This window comes from Chenopodium album, chromosome 27 (assembly GCF_948465745.1).
Source record: "Chenopodium album chromosome 27, dcCheAlbu1.1, whole genome shotgun sequence".
NCBI lineage: Eukaryota > Viridiplantae > Streptophyta > Magnoliopsida > Caryophyllales > Amaranthaceae > Chenopodium > Chenopodium album.
Window position 1 is genome coordinate 3,223,855 of NC_137860.1, and position 14,885 is coordinate 3,238,739.

Genomic DNA, 14,885 nt, shown 5'->3' on the forward strand with positions numbered 1-14,885 from the left:
ACTATCTTTCTTTTACAATTTTTAAACACTCTAACTGCCCCATTCAAGTCAACTAAATTGCTTAAAACTGGCTTAAAAAATGCCTAAAACTATGTTCAGATCAAAGTGTAATACTTAATAAATACCTCTGTTTCATATTTTTTTTGCAACGATTAGACATTTTTTCTCTATACTTTGTGTCAAATAGTTGCAAATCAAATGAAATAAAGGTAGGATTAAAAACACCGAAGTAATTAACAAAGGAGATATTGCTCCCCCACCCCACCCACACACACAAAAACAAAAACAAAAAATAAAAAAAAAAAATTAAATTAAAAAAAAGAAAAGAAAAGAAAAGAGAGGAAATACGTGGAATATAAGAATACCGAATATAATATAACAAAGAAGAAAAAAAAAATGCTATTAAAAAAAAAATGTGTACAATTCAAAGATAAGATATTTGGGGTAAGATAGTGGCACATTAAATCAATAATACTCTTAAATATATGAACCACTCCAAATTATCAAAAACTAAAACTCAGCATTTATCTTTACTTATACACAAGCTATATCATCAATTTAAAATCATGGTTCTCTTTCTAACCATCTCATTATCTATAATTTTGATTGTTTTAGCTAATTATATCTTCCAGCGCTTCCGGTACAAGTTACCCCCCGGTCCAAAGCCGTGGCCAGTCATAGGTAACATTTACGACGTAAAGCCGGTCCGGTGTAGGTGCTTCCATGAATGGGCGCAAACCTACGGCCCTATAATCTCATTCAAGCTCGCGTCGGAGCTAAACATTGTGGTATCAAATGGTGAGCTAGCAAAGCAAGTTTTGAAGGAGCATGATCATGATTTGGCTAATAGGCATAGGTCAGCAGCAGGAAGAGTTACAAGAAATGATGTAGGATTTATTTGGGCTGATTATGGGCCCTATTATGTTAAGGTTCGGAAGGCAAGTAGTTTGGCGTTTTTTAACCCAAAGATTCTTGGAGCCCAAAGGCCCATTAGAGAGGATGAAGTCAACGCCATGATCGAGTCAATCTTTAACGATTGCGCTAATCCTGGTATGTATTAGCTTTAAACTACTTGGTATGACATTGTTTTGGTTAATTTTCGTGATTTATTCTTGACGTTTGTCAAAATAGCCAAAATATCTTTGTGGTTCAAAGAGTTTTGAGATCTCTTGGTGCTTTGACTTATTTCCTAAATTGTCTTTCTTACAACATGCATTTTGTAAAGAATCTGGTGATAAGATGTGGAGTTAGAATAATATGATGATTTCGACATTAGTGTAGTTTTTAACTACTCAAAAGAATTGATTTTCCTATGGTCAACCCATGCTATGAAGTATAATCGGGGTAAGTTTTTTTGTTTTGGTGTGCTAAAAGTTAAAGGTAGGGACATTGATGTAGATGATACTTCCTCCGTTTCTTTAGTTGACACCGTTTGACTTTTACACTATTGATATAACATTTGACTTGTTACTGTAGTTTATAGATATGACAAAACATAATCATGTGGGATCTTGTTTAAATCGCTTCAATGTATATTTTATTAATATCCACTTTTTATAATTTTACAATGTTGATAATTAGATATAATATTAATTGTACATTGGCAAGCATGATAATAAAAAGGTGTCAACTAAAAAAACAGAGGAAGTATTATTTAATCATATTAGGGCATGTTCACATTTACTTAATTTCAATTCAATTCATTTCAGTTCAGCTCCAATCAGTTCAGTTCAGTTCAGTTCAGCTCCAATCAGTTCAGTTCAATTCAGCTCCTAATTTCCCTCTCACATAAAATATTCATTTTAGCTCAGTTCAGTTCAGTTCAACTCCAATCATTTCAGTTCAGTTCAGCTCCAATCAATTCAGTTCAGTTCAGCTCCAATCAGTTCAGTTCAGTTCAGCTTAGTTCAGTAAATATAAACATATATGCCCTTAGACACTACCCGTCCGAAAGACAAACTAACTACTAAACTATTGAAAATTCTACAATGTTATTATTTAAAAATGACACCACAGTTTGCTGATATGGCAAAGTTTGTTTGGCCTATATTTATGATTTTTATTTTCATTTTGAACTCTTTTTAATGTCTATAATGTATTAAATTTTTTTTTTATGTATTCTTTTTGATACATATATTTTTAAAAATTATAAATTATGAAAATCAATTTTTATAAATTTAATTAGTATTTGAATTTATAATTATAATTAAAAATCAAAAAATTAAAATTGTTCATCAATCATGTCATAAACAAGCCCCAAATTCCATTCCCAAAATTAATGTTAGTTGTTGATAAATTAATAAATTCGGACTAAAATCGAGATAGAAGTTCAAAAACAAAGTATTTTTGCATTTTATATATGTTTTTGCAGTTTTTGATTTTAGGTTTTTGTTCATATAAATATAAATCTCAACAATAATCTCATTTATAAGTATTTGTAAAGGACGAATTCCGCTTTGAATGGTTCAAAAATATGGTTTATGTGGACTCAAATCGTGCAATTTTGTCAAAAAAAAACAAGGAGTGTCAAGTTTGTAGAAGATGAAGTGGTCGTATTATTTTTGTTTGCAATCCCTATTTGATCCGATAAATGTAATTAAGTTTTCTTGAACTTGTTTGTGGGTTAGATTATAATAACCTAACTAAATACATGTTATTACCTAACTAATAAATACAGGTAATTACCTAACCACAAACAAATTAAAAGCATATCTTGTTTTTAGATTAAATAGGTTTACAAAAAAAAAATAAAAAAAAAAAAAAATTGAACTCTAAATCATAGAGAACACCCTTGTTATCCATTGATCGTTGAAAAATATTGAAAGATCTGTATTTTAGATCATTATAATACACGCTCCTAAAGTTATTTTCATCCTCAAAACTATTAAACAACTTGATTTACATAAATCAATCAATCGAACCCTAAAACAAAATTTGTATACGAATCATGGAACCGGATTCAAAACTCAATAAATCCGAATTTTGGACCGAATTTTGGTCTGGGTTCCGAATATATTATACAAGATTTTCAGGGGTGGTAATTAAGATCATGAATTAAGAAGAATGAAGAACAATGATGATTTTTTTTTTAATTTCAAAATATAAATTATAATTTAATTTTCGAAATGATTTTAAAAAGATAAACATAGATTTTAAAAAACTATAATTACATATTCTTAAAAAAATACATATATTTACAATTATACATACATGTATATATAGTAAATTTAGGTTTTGAAAAATAAATCCAAAATTGACCAATCATAACATGACACATCAATAATCAATCATCAATAATCTATCTATTCTATAAATAAACTAAAACAACAACCACTGACATCATCACTTTTTAAAATTGTACACATGTCAAGCTGTTGTTAAAAATTTTCCCGCCTAAATCAATTGCTGACATCATATTCTTATTTATTTTTTTTGCCTTAAATTATAACAATATTTTTGTAAGACAATTATTTTTATTATTATTATATTATACTCCATATTTTATATTATGAATTTATGAGTGACTATCTGGCTTCAAAATATAATTACTCTCGGTGATAGGGGTACCCCGTAATGCATAGTTTGCTTAAGTTTTTACTCTTCTTCAAAATTAATAAGATCTAAATATCATTGCAAATGTCAATTAATGGTTATGTTTATATAATTTATCTCATATGAGGGACATATATAAAATATATATATTTATTTCAATGGATATTTTATACCGTGCATCGCACGGGGCTTATCTAGTATAATACTAAAACAGACACCAAGAATGACACGTGTCACTTCCTGGTGCTGTTTTTTCCCTCCAAAACTCTCTCTCTTCCTTTTTAACAAAAATCTTCTATTTTTGCAATATTTCTATAATACAATTATAATAACATATTCCTAATCTTATATATTATCTTTATAATAATTGTATTCCTTTTTAGTTTGTGTTCTATTTATTTAAAATAGTCCCAACAGATTTTGAGACCTTTTAATTAATGGAGAATAAATTGTAGTTTCAAAGGTTGATATATGGTCGGTGGAGATCGAGTATAAACTAACAGAGCCAAAAAAAATATAATAATATTAACATTTAAATTACCATTATATTTTTTTTAGGCAAAAATTACCATTTAATAGTTGTAAAATCTAATGAAATAATAATTATTGAGTTAGTTTTCTATTAAATGTTCCTGTAATAAATTTTTTTAACTTATAACTTTTTATTTCCTTTAAAAAAATCAATTAACTATTACTAAAGTAGATCATGCTTACATCGATCGTTTTGGACATAGTCGATATCCTTAAAATAATTTCACGCCAATACACCATATGATGTCAGATTTAATTTTTTTTTTATAATTATTCTACTTAGCTTATTGCTTATTTACTGGAAGTACAATATATTTTTTTTTCTGAACTAAATTAATTCATTATTAAAAAGTCATACAACATCTACATTGTATAGTTTTTATAACCCATTCGGCACGCATTTTAAGGAAGATATTAAACTAGGTAAACATATAAATTAATTCACAAAATTTAACCACCTATAAGAAGAAAGGGATAAGTTGCTACGTTTTAAATTTCACAACTTATTCATTCGTTTACCTGGTTTTATCACCTCCTCGAAAAGCGTAATAAAAGGTGTGTTGCAAGAATAAAAAATAGAGGAAGTAATAATTATAAATACTTTTAACACAACTGATTAAATTTTTTTTTTCTCAATTATAGTTTTAATAATTATTGCATTTGTGAATTCCACATGAGTTAGTTGTTTCATTTTCATATTATATCACAAATTAATTAATGGAAAAAGACTATTACTATCGTGCATGGCACGGGCACTAATCTAGTTATAATATGTCATGACAGCAAAAAAAAAATCAACAAAGGTAATAGTTGACATTTGCATATACTAATAATCTGTTATGCTCGTTTCTTGTTCATGCAGTAAACAAAGGTAAACCCCATACCATACGAAAGTACCTAGAGATATTGTCATTCAACAATATTTCAAGGCTAACTTTCGGAAAGAGGCTTATAAATTCCAAGGGTGAGGTAGATTCCACAGGAATGGAATTGAAAAGTATATTAAACGGTCTAATGGTGAAATCTAAAAGGAGGAACCTCGTCGCCGAGTACCTTCCATGGCTCCATTGGCTGTTGTCATCTCCCAACAAAGAAACTGTTGACGATAAATTGTTCAACGATCGAAAGGACCAATTCATTAGAGACATGATCAAAGAGCAAGCTGAAGGAAATTCCGAAAATACAGATGGTTCAACTACAAAGCAGTACTTACTTGAAGCCTTGCTTGCCTTGAAGGATGAGTATCATCTTAGTGAAGACATTATATTTTCACTTTGTTGGGTATGTATGTCTTCCTTCATAACATTATAGGAATGCTATAGGGGTTACCAACTTTTATATGTGGCTGGCTCTGTATAATGCTATAGGAGTTACTTTGTTACTATTATAGGGATTACTATAGGGTTACTCGATTAGTTTTAGGCTTTTAGGGTTACTTTTACAATTGTCACATGATTTTGACCAGCTGCACACAAAATACATTATATTAAGATATGAGACTTAAATTTTTGTTTGCAAGAAAGTGGGTAAAAATGAAAATTGTAAGAAGTGTATTAGTTTTCCAAATATGACGAAATTAAGTGTACTTCCTCCGTCCCATATTATACTTCCTATTTTCCTATTTTGACATCTCAAAATGTTATTCTTGTTTCTATGTTTGGATAGTATGTAAAGACCATTATACACTTTTTTTTTTAACTCTATTTATACTTCTTAAACTTAACCTTGAATTTTACTCTTGCTTTGTACTTTTTTCCACTTTCTCTCTCTAAATTTTGTCTATAATTGTACTTTTTACCTTTTTTTTTTATGCACGTATTTTACTTTCTACTCTCTAACATTTGTCTATTATAGTACTTTTTACCTTAATTTATTTACTTCATTCACTTTCTCATCCTATTTCTTATATATCTTGAAAAAACACAAATAAGAATTATATAGTAAGATGGAGGGAGTATTATGTATATATATTATCTAATAATTTGCATTTTTGAATTTTTACAGGATATAATTATTGCTGGTTCAGATACAATTGCTGTCTCTACTGAATGGGCTTTGGCAGAGTTAATTCGAAATCCAAGAGTACAAAAGAAAGCCCAAGAAGAATTAGACAACATAATTGGGAGTGAACGAATCATGACCGAAGCAGACTTCTCTAACCTTCCCTACTTACAAGCAATAGCCAAGGAGTCCCTAAGACTTCACCCTCCAACCCCTCTAATGTTACCTCACAAGGCCAAGACCCATGTTAAAATTGGTGGGTATGATGTCCCTAAGGGCTCTGTTGTCCATGTAAATGTGTGGGCGTTAGGCCGTGATCCCAATGTCTGGGGTGATGTAAACGAGTTTCGACCTGAACGATTTTTGGAGGAGGATATAGATATAAAGGGTCATGATTTTCGTGTGCTACCGTTTGGGGCGGGGAGACGAATATGCCCCGCGGCACAAGTTGGCATAACCATGGTTACATCAACCTTAGGTCATCTATTGCACCATTTCGATTGGAACCCACCAAACGGGGTTAGACGTGAGGACATTGACATTAGTGAGAACCCTGGAGTTGTGACCTACATGAGAACTCCGTTGGAAGCAATCCCAGTTCCAAGGCTATCTGCAAGCTTATATAAGAATTCATCCGTTGACATGTGATTCAAAGCATAGTCAAACTTCATAGACACATTTTCTCCAAAAGTAATATGTCATGACAAATACATATTCTTTCATTTTCAATTGTCGTTACAATGCCTGTGTTTATGTTCCATCAACTATTGTTTTGTTGCGTCTCAACAAATGAAAAATCAAATAAATTTCATTATTTGTTCATGAGTGATTTCTCACAATAATTCTTAAATACAATTAAATTCTTCAATTGTGTTGGTGTTAGCTGAGATGAACTCTACAAGAGGGGGGGTGAATTGTAGGTGAGTTCCTAATGACTATTTTCGAAATATAAAAACAGAATAAAACAGGAACTTGTAAAGCACATAGTATTTTACGAGGAAACCTTCTAGTGCCCAACTAGAAGTAAAACCTCGACCCTACCTTAGGGATTTCAAACACAAACACTTTCACTATAATAGGGCAAACACCAAGTTACAACCTATTATAATTAAGTCTATACTCTCAAGTTCCTAAATGAACTCTCTACAGAACAGCACCCCGTTCTACCCTGTCTAAGTCCCACACTTAAACTCTCTCGTACTTCCCAAGTACAAATCTTCCCCTTCTCACCAGAAGCTAACTCTTTAAACAAGATCAATAAAATACTCTCTCCCAATTAACCCAAACCAAATACAAGAAATAAACACCTAGTATATGATAGGCAAGCTATGCATGAAACCCGAAACTAATATGACAAGTTTATAAGCTTGACAAACTTACACAATTAAGCTTTGTAATTCTTCACGCATAAAACTCACAAAACCTTAACTCATTTCATTCTCTACTATTTATACAAGTATGACTCGTATAGAAAGTAGGTTTTCATAAAGATAAATAAGTTAAACTTAACTTATCTTAAAACACGGTTTTTAAGCAAATCTTTATGAAGAAAATCTTTTCAGAAAATAAGATAGAAATATTTAGTTAAAAAGCATAATATCTTTTCAACAAACTGATTTTAGGAAATAAGCATTTAAGTTAAAATCTTTTTCGAATTCTATCTTTTTATATTTTTCCGATTTTAATTAATTTGCCAAGCTATCTTGTCACGCCTCTAATAAATTCCATGCATATCCTACTTAACATATTTAACAATAAATCTAGAAGATAAAATCTTAACTAAACTATTGCTGCGCTGCGCTCTTGATCTGGTAGGTTAACTTGGGCTCCACGCTTTACTAAGTTCCTCCAAGGAACTTAGTCATCCATCTTCAGGATCCTGTTAGGGAACGTTCTTGTTAGGGAACTTAGTTCCTGTGAGGGAACTCTTCTTCTTATTGTGAATAACTTTCTGGATAAAGAACTTCTTCAAGGCTTCCTAGCATCAGCTACTTCTTCCATCTCCAAGATCAATTTCACCTTAGCTAAACAAACACTTGAGAAACCTTTATTAGATGAGTTTGCTGTAGTTTAAGTTCCTCATCATCAAAACCTTTAACTCTCAATCTGCTGTCTACGTAGGATTGATTTTGAGTGTGTATTGCTTGAAACCGCTAACGACAATATCGGTTCTTAAACAAGAACTGTCAATGGTATTAAATTAGTGGTTTTAAAAAACATAAATTACAAACTTGCAACAAAAACTAAAGTCAAGCTACAAACTGTGGCCAAGCCACACCAACTATATCCTCCTTTAGAAGATTACTAATTTATTTCGATTGGAGACACAGAGCCCTATATTGACAAGTTGATCCACTATCCTATTCCCCTCCCTAAAACAATGAAACAAACTAAGAGAAAAATTAGTGAAATAGCTAGGTATGTAGGCAATGTAGCACATTTGCAAAGACGACTGATGATGACTTATCGGATTCCACTATGACCCTCTCACAGCCATGATATTTAATAACAAAAAATTAAGTGGGTGTAGGGAGACCCATCCATCGTGTCTATTGATAGTTAATTTATAGTTTAAAATATTTATTTATTTCTGTAACAAAATCCGAAACAATTCAATGAACATATATCAATATTATCAATACAATATAAACTTCAAAAAATTGAAATAAAAAAAAAAAAAGAAGAAGAAGAAGAAGAAGATTGAAAAGCCCAATCATTGTGTTGGCCCAAATTGATGCTATTTTGAGATTGAGGGATTGCTCAAGTTATTAGAGATTCCCTCTCGATTACAGGAGATCGTAAGATTGATTCTCATATCCTGCCCTTGTGGCACTATAAAAAACAACAACAAAACACAAATTGATGTTACTTAGATAAATATTATTGTTAATATAGTCTACTCCAATGTTACAGGAGTGATCAAGGGCTTGTTCGAATAGAAGGCTTTCAGATTTTCCATAACAATGTCTTCCACAGCCTTAAAGGATTGTGGAGTAAAGGCAGCTCGATGAGGAGATAAGACTACATTCTCTAAACCAAATAGCTCTTTCGAAATATTAGGCTCATAATCGAACACATCAAGACCAGCTCTTCCAATTTCGCCTTCCACTAAAGATTGCACCAATTCTTTTTCGTTGATTAGAGCCCCTCGGCCAACATTAATGATGTATCCATCCTTTCCTAAAGCAGTCAATACCTTCTTGTCGATTATATGGTGAGTTTGTTCGGTGAACGAGCAACAAAGGATGAGAATGTCACTGTCGATGGCCAAGTCATAGACATCGGCATAGTAGGGAAAAGTAACAAAGGGTTTTTTCCCCCTAGAGTTGTATGCAATGGTACAACCAAATGATATAAGTCGATTTGCAACCAATGTTCCTATGCTTCCAAGGCCGACTATGCCTATTTGCTTTCCATGCATCTGTTATTGACATTAATATAATTAACAATGGTATATACAGAATAAAACTAAAACACAAATTCTTAAAAGTGGCTAGCCACATGATATGATCACTTGACAATAAGGCAATTAATTTAGTTATAAGGGATTACAGTAATGAGTAAATAGGGTTACTTTGACGTATGTAGATTACTTAAATTAAAAAAGCGGTTAACCTCTTATATATTGGGAATCATTATTTCAATTTTTAAAACAAAAAATATGGATTTTATTTTCGAATAAAAAAAGATTAATTATTTCTAAATTAGTTAACGTCATTCATATAATGGTTTTGGAGTTACTTTAAAGGATTAAATGAGGTTAATCTTATGAACAAATAGGGTTACTCATATATACTCCCTCCGTTTTTAAATACTTGCTCCATTTCTCCATGCGCAGAGTTTTAGGATAAATTGGAGAAAATAATAAAGTATGGAGGTAGTAGGGTAGTTGAGAAAATAAAAAATTGTAAAAAGCAAATGTAGTGGAAGAACAGGAGGAGAGAGAGTATTATGTTGGTTCCACTAAGTGTGAGAAATGAATTAAATATTGTAAAAGCTTTCCGAAAAAGGAAAAGGAGCTAGTATATAAAAACGGAGGGAGTATAAATAATGATTATTCTTATAAATCAATATGCTCACACTATGTGGCTAACCACATACAAGACTTACTCAAGTATAATGATGTAAAGCAATATTCACAAACAGATTAGTATTTACCAAATTTGTTCAAGCTAATAATTTTTTTTTTTTTTTTTTGAGAATCAAGCTAGTATTAAATGACATAATGCATACTTCCTACACTCTTTCTTTTAATTGATCCTCTTTGATTATTACACTATTTCATCACCCCTTCTTTCACCGTACTTTGTGTATTATAGTATACTCCATATAAGTTAAAACATATAAATAAGTACTATGTACACTCCTTCCATTTGATAATGCTAGTCCTATAACTCCTATTACCTCCATTTCATATTTCTTTTTAATTGATCCGCTTTTACTGTTACACAGTTTTACCTTTCACTATAAAATTAAGCTATCATCATCGGAAGTAAATGTTCTAAAATTAAAGTAATAAAACAAAATACCAATAATAGTAAGCAGATCATGAAAAAATTATTAGTAATAACTAGAATTGGTTATTGGGCGGATATGGTCAGGTCATTGCGGACCGAGTCAAAGAGGTTCATATTTTATAGGGTCAATATTGGGTAGGGCCAATGCGGTCGCGGGTTAATAACAGGTCGACAATGGCCGGGCCTATAAAATATCAATTAAAATAAATATGGGACAAAACCATTATTATATATATATGAATACCAATTTATGTATGTAATTATTTTTTCATTATCTATTTTCTTTATCAATTAAATTGAAAAACATTTTGGCCCCATATTAACCTTATCCAATAAAGACCCCGTCCATTAAGGCCCTGTGCATTAAACCCTTTAAGCTTGACCTTGACTCTATTATCATTGGGCTCGCTGGCGGATCTACAAAGGAACCAGGGGGGTCACGTGCTACCCCTGGTTTTAAAATAAAAAAATAAAAAAAAATTGTTGTTTTAATATAGTTATTAAATTTTACAACAGTAAATATTTTTATTATTGTCGCAGCGGTAGAATTGGGTTGATGGTGGGATATGGCTGACAAGATACGTCACACAATTATTCTTTTGCTTTAGCCTACATATATTTACTTTTGTCTTACTCCATTTTTTTAATTTTTTTTTAACCCCTTCCACTTTATCAATTATCTTAGAAACCAATTTCTTTTACCTTATAGATTAAGCAAGGCTAAACCTAAATTATATAGGGATGAATCGAACAATTGTGACACATAGTATGAATAGTTACAAATTTACAATACCTTAATACCAAAGAGTTAAGTTATTTCTTTTTTTTTTTAATAAAATTATTTATTATATTATTTTTTTTGTTCAATTTTTACACACTTGTAAAAAAAATTTCTAGACTCAGAATTGTAAATTTTTGATACATACTCTTAATCTAAATTATTGCTCGAAGAAAGGTTACTTAAATTCCAATGAATAGAAATTTTAGTTTCTAGTATGGTGCTACCCCTACCTAATAATCCTGGATCCGCCACTGATTGGGCTACCCTACCCAGTTACTAGCTCTAATAATAACGAATGCTATTAAAAATTAATTAATGAGGACCACTCACACTAGAGCCAAGAGAGAATTCCCCTGGTTGAGGCCAAATCCCAACCCGAACTAATCGGTCGGCAGCAGAAACCTTACGAACCACATCAAGTAGAATTCCAACTGTATAATTTGCGACATCGTCGGAGAATACATCACCAACGTTGGCAACAAGGATCCCTCGACGGCGGCATTCCGAAAGATCGATATGGTTGTAGCCTGCGCAAGCAACCACAACAAGCTCCAAAGAAGGAAGGCAATCTAAGGTGTCTTTCTTTAACGGAGATGCCCATATGCAAACAAGAGCACGTGCACCACTACCGTCGGACCATAAGTAAGATTGGACAGCGGAGGAGTCGGTGCCCACTGTGGCAACGGGGTCAAGGAGACTGAAATGGGTGGCGAGGCGGTGGTGGAAGAAGCATGAAAAGGAGGGTAAACGGTGGATAACTACGAGGGGTTTTTCATTGATTTCTTCCATAAGACTTGTATGAGAGTTTACGTCGTCTACCATTATTTATTCACTTTCTATGATTGTTACTCGTATATTTCGGATCGGAGGCCGGGACAATAGATGTGCTGAAATATTTGCTATGATATCTGACAAAGCACAAACTGTTTGTACGGCATAAAATTGAGGGCCCATCAATAATTTTTCGGGGTCCAAATTCATAATTATATACATCTAGACTCTAATGTAGCAAGCACTATCTAAACCCCCACTAGGCCACTACCCACTTTCTTTAATAAACACAGTTACACAGCAATCAATGCCGCTAATTTGTACTCCCAAAAATTTTATAATAACAAAAGTGTTATTTTTCTCTCTCCTAAAATCAATGCACTCATTTAATTTTCTCTCTCATTAAAATTTGCAAAAACTTTCACTAATAAACTCAAAATTCTCTACGAAAATCAAGCACAACTTCTGATATAAGAGTTGAAATCGCACAATTGCAAGAAATTTCTCCAAAAGAACGATGTAAAATCAGATTGTAGGTTGATTTGATCATTTTTCGAAAGTAAAAAGTACAATCCCTAAGGTTTTTTTTTTCGATTGATTTTGATTTTTATTTTGTTTAATTATTATTCAGTGGTAATTTGTAATGAGTTTGATGTTAGGTGCTTTTTCTAGATTTTTATGAAGATTATATAATATAAAATTATAGGGATTCATGTTATTTATTTGGAGGTTATTTAGATGTTTTATTTTAAATCATTTTTCATATTAAAACCACTAGAATCTTGCAATTACATTATTATGTTGGAATATTGGAAAAACTAGTTATAATTTAAAATTACCTATTTGTGAATATCCGGTGAATTTCACCTAATAAATTTAATCTATTGTAAATGTTTATTTTAGATAAACTTCATGTTCATTTGTAGAAGGATGAATATTAAAATTGTAATTATTAGTTTTGAAGAGATATTATCATTTTGATTTATGAAATCGAAACTTCAATTGTTAATTAACACTACTTGTTTCATAAATTAAAACTATTGTTCAATGAATATTGACAAGTAAATTCAATCGATGGTAAACGTACACTTCATATAAAATTCATGCTTTTAGAAGGAATATCATTTAAATTATAATTACTAAACTGTAAACAAATAATCTGTTTGATTTATGGAATTTAACGTCAACCATCAATTAGTACTATTATTTTGTTAATTAAAAATATTATTTGGTGAATTTTGGTTAGCAAATAATTTATTTAAAATGTTTATTATGGTTTGACTTTATGTTCATATGTAGAAGAATAAAAATTCAAATTGTAAGATTAAAATTTAAGATAAAATAAATTTTGATTTTTCTTTTTGGAATTTTAATTTGAAAATATTACATGAACATAAATAATATAATGATTCTTCCCTAAAAAAAAAGGGTAGTTCTACCTGGTACCCCTAAGTTCTTGCTAATTCTACGTTGTGCCCTTCTAAATCAGGAATTCTATACGGTGCCCATGAGTTTAGACGTAGTTGTAAATTGTACCCTTAATTTTAGGGTTTGTTTGGCATCATTTTTGGTTTTCAGTTTTCAGTTTTTTTTTTTTTTAAACTAAAAATCAAAAACAGGAAACAAGAAAAAGGTGTTTCCACTTTTTTGTTGTCAGTTTTCAAAATTATCATGATTTTAATAAGTCTATATAATTTTTTTATTCATTATGTGACATATATAATATACTTTTAAAAAACAGAAAACCACAGCAATGCCAAATGAACCCTTAACAATTTGAAAACATAAGTTAACGCATGGTCAAATATTAAACACACCCCCTATAATACAGCTCCTCAACCTTAGTTTGCAGAATTAATTTTAACAACTGATCAACATAATTGTTAGATTTCGGGAAAACTCCTCAATCTGGAGTGTGTACCATTGATCAAATATATAGAGTTTACAATGCTAGGCCTAATCACGTTAGGAATCCTAGATACGATAAACATACAAAATATACAATTAATATATCCTAATCTCCGACAAATATTATCCTAAATATAATATCTATCACACCCCCGCAGTCGTAGCGGGAGGAGGTCGTACGCTAAGACTGGACTTAAATTCCAGAAATAATTCTCGTGGTAGGCCTTTAGTGAAAATGTCCGCGAATTGATATCTAGTAGGAACATGTAAAACCCGTACTTCCCCCAAAGCAACCTTTTCTCGAACAAAATGAATATCCATCTCCACATGTTTGGTGCGTTGGTGTTGTACCGGGTTGCCAGAAAGGTAGATAGCACTGACATTATCACAATAAACTATAGTAGCCTGCCGTAGAGGACAATGTAACTCAAGTAATAAATTACGAAGCCAACACGCCTCAGAGACAACATTTGCGACGCCTCGATATTCTGCTTCTGCACTCGATTTAGACAAGGTATGTTGACGCTTAGATGACCAAGACACGAGGTTGTCCCCAAGGAAACAACAGTAGCCCGAAGTAGAACGCCGGGTATCGGGACAACCTACCCAGTCAGCGTCAGTGTAAGTAATCAATCGATGATAAACAGTAGGATATAAATGTAAGCCGTGATCAATGGTACCCTGAACATAACGCAAAATGCATTTCAATGCCTCATAATGAGGTTCCCGGGGATCATGCATGAATAGACACACCTGTTGTACCGCATAAGAAATATCTGGCCTGGTAAATGTGAGATACTGAAGAGCACCTGCTAAACTGCGAT

At 31.6% G+C, this 14,885-nt stretch overlaps 2 protein-coding genes across 2 annotated transcripts; one reads left to right on the forward strand and one right to left on the reverse strand.

The window, feature by feature from the left end:
• The first annotated feature begins 566 nt into the window (after nucleotides 1-566).
• Nucleotides 567-6,858, forward strand: LOC145619441 (cytochrome P450 98A2-like). The gene is made up of 3 exons (XM_081674128.1): nucleotides 567-1,050; nucleotides 4,946-5,364; nucleotides 6,088-6,858. Exons 1-3 carry the CDS (start codon nucleotides 567-569, stop codon nucleotides 6,730-6,732), a joined length of 1,548 nt encoding a protein of 515 aa, XP_081530254.1. The 3' UTR covers nucleotides 6,733-6,858.
• Nucleotides 6,859-8,619: 1,761 nt separating this feature from the next.
• Nucleotides 8,620-12,216, reverse strand: LOC145621320 (glyoxylate/hydroxypyruvate reductase HPR3-like). The gene is made up of 2 exons (XM_081676058.1): nucleotides 11,713-12,216; nucleotides 8,620-9,505 (listed from the first exon to the last, which is right to left on the reverse strand). Exons 1-2 carry the CDS (start codon nucleotides 12,202-12,204, stop codon nucleotides 8,981-8,983), a joined length of 1,017 nt encoding a protein of 338 aa, XP_081532184.1. The 5' UTR covers nucleotides 12,205-12,216; the 3' UTR covers nucleotides 8,620-8,980.
• Between the last annotated feature and the right edge of the window lie 2,669 nt (nucleotides 12,217-14,885).

What these genes read in the sequence shown, in the direction of transcription:
- LOC145619441 (XM_081674128.1), top strand. Translation starts at nt 567, where the DNA reads ATGGTTCTCTTTCTAACCATCTCATTATCTATAATTTTGATTGTTTTA. An exon ending in TAACGATTGCGCTAATCCTG is followed by an intron (nt 1,051 to 4,945) that starts GTATGTATTAGC and finishes TTGTTCATGCAG; the next exon opens with TAAACAAAGGTAAACCCCAT. An exon ending in TTATATTTTCACTTTGTTGG is followed by an intron (nt 5,365 to 6,087) that starts GTATGTATGTCT and finishes GAATTTTTACAG; the next exon opens with GATATAATTATTGCTGGTTC.
- LOC145621320 (XM_081676058.1), bottom strand. Translation starts at nt 12,204, where the DNA reads ATGGTAGACGACGTAAACTCTCATACAAGTCTTATGGAAGAAATCAAT. An exon ending in AATTCTCTCTTGGCTCTAGT is followed by an intron (nt 9,506 to 11,712) that starts GTGAGTGGTCCT and finishes TGTCAATAACAG; the next exon opens with ATGCATGGAAAGCAAATAGG.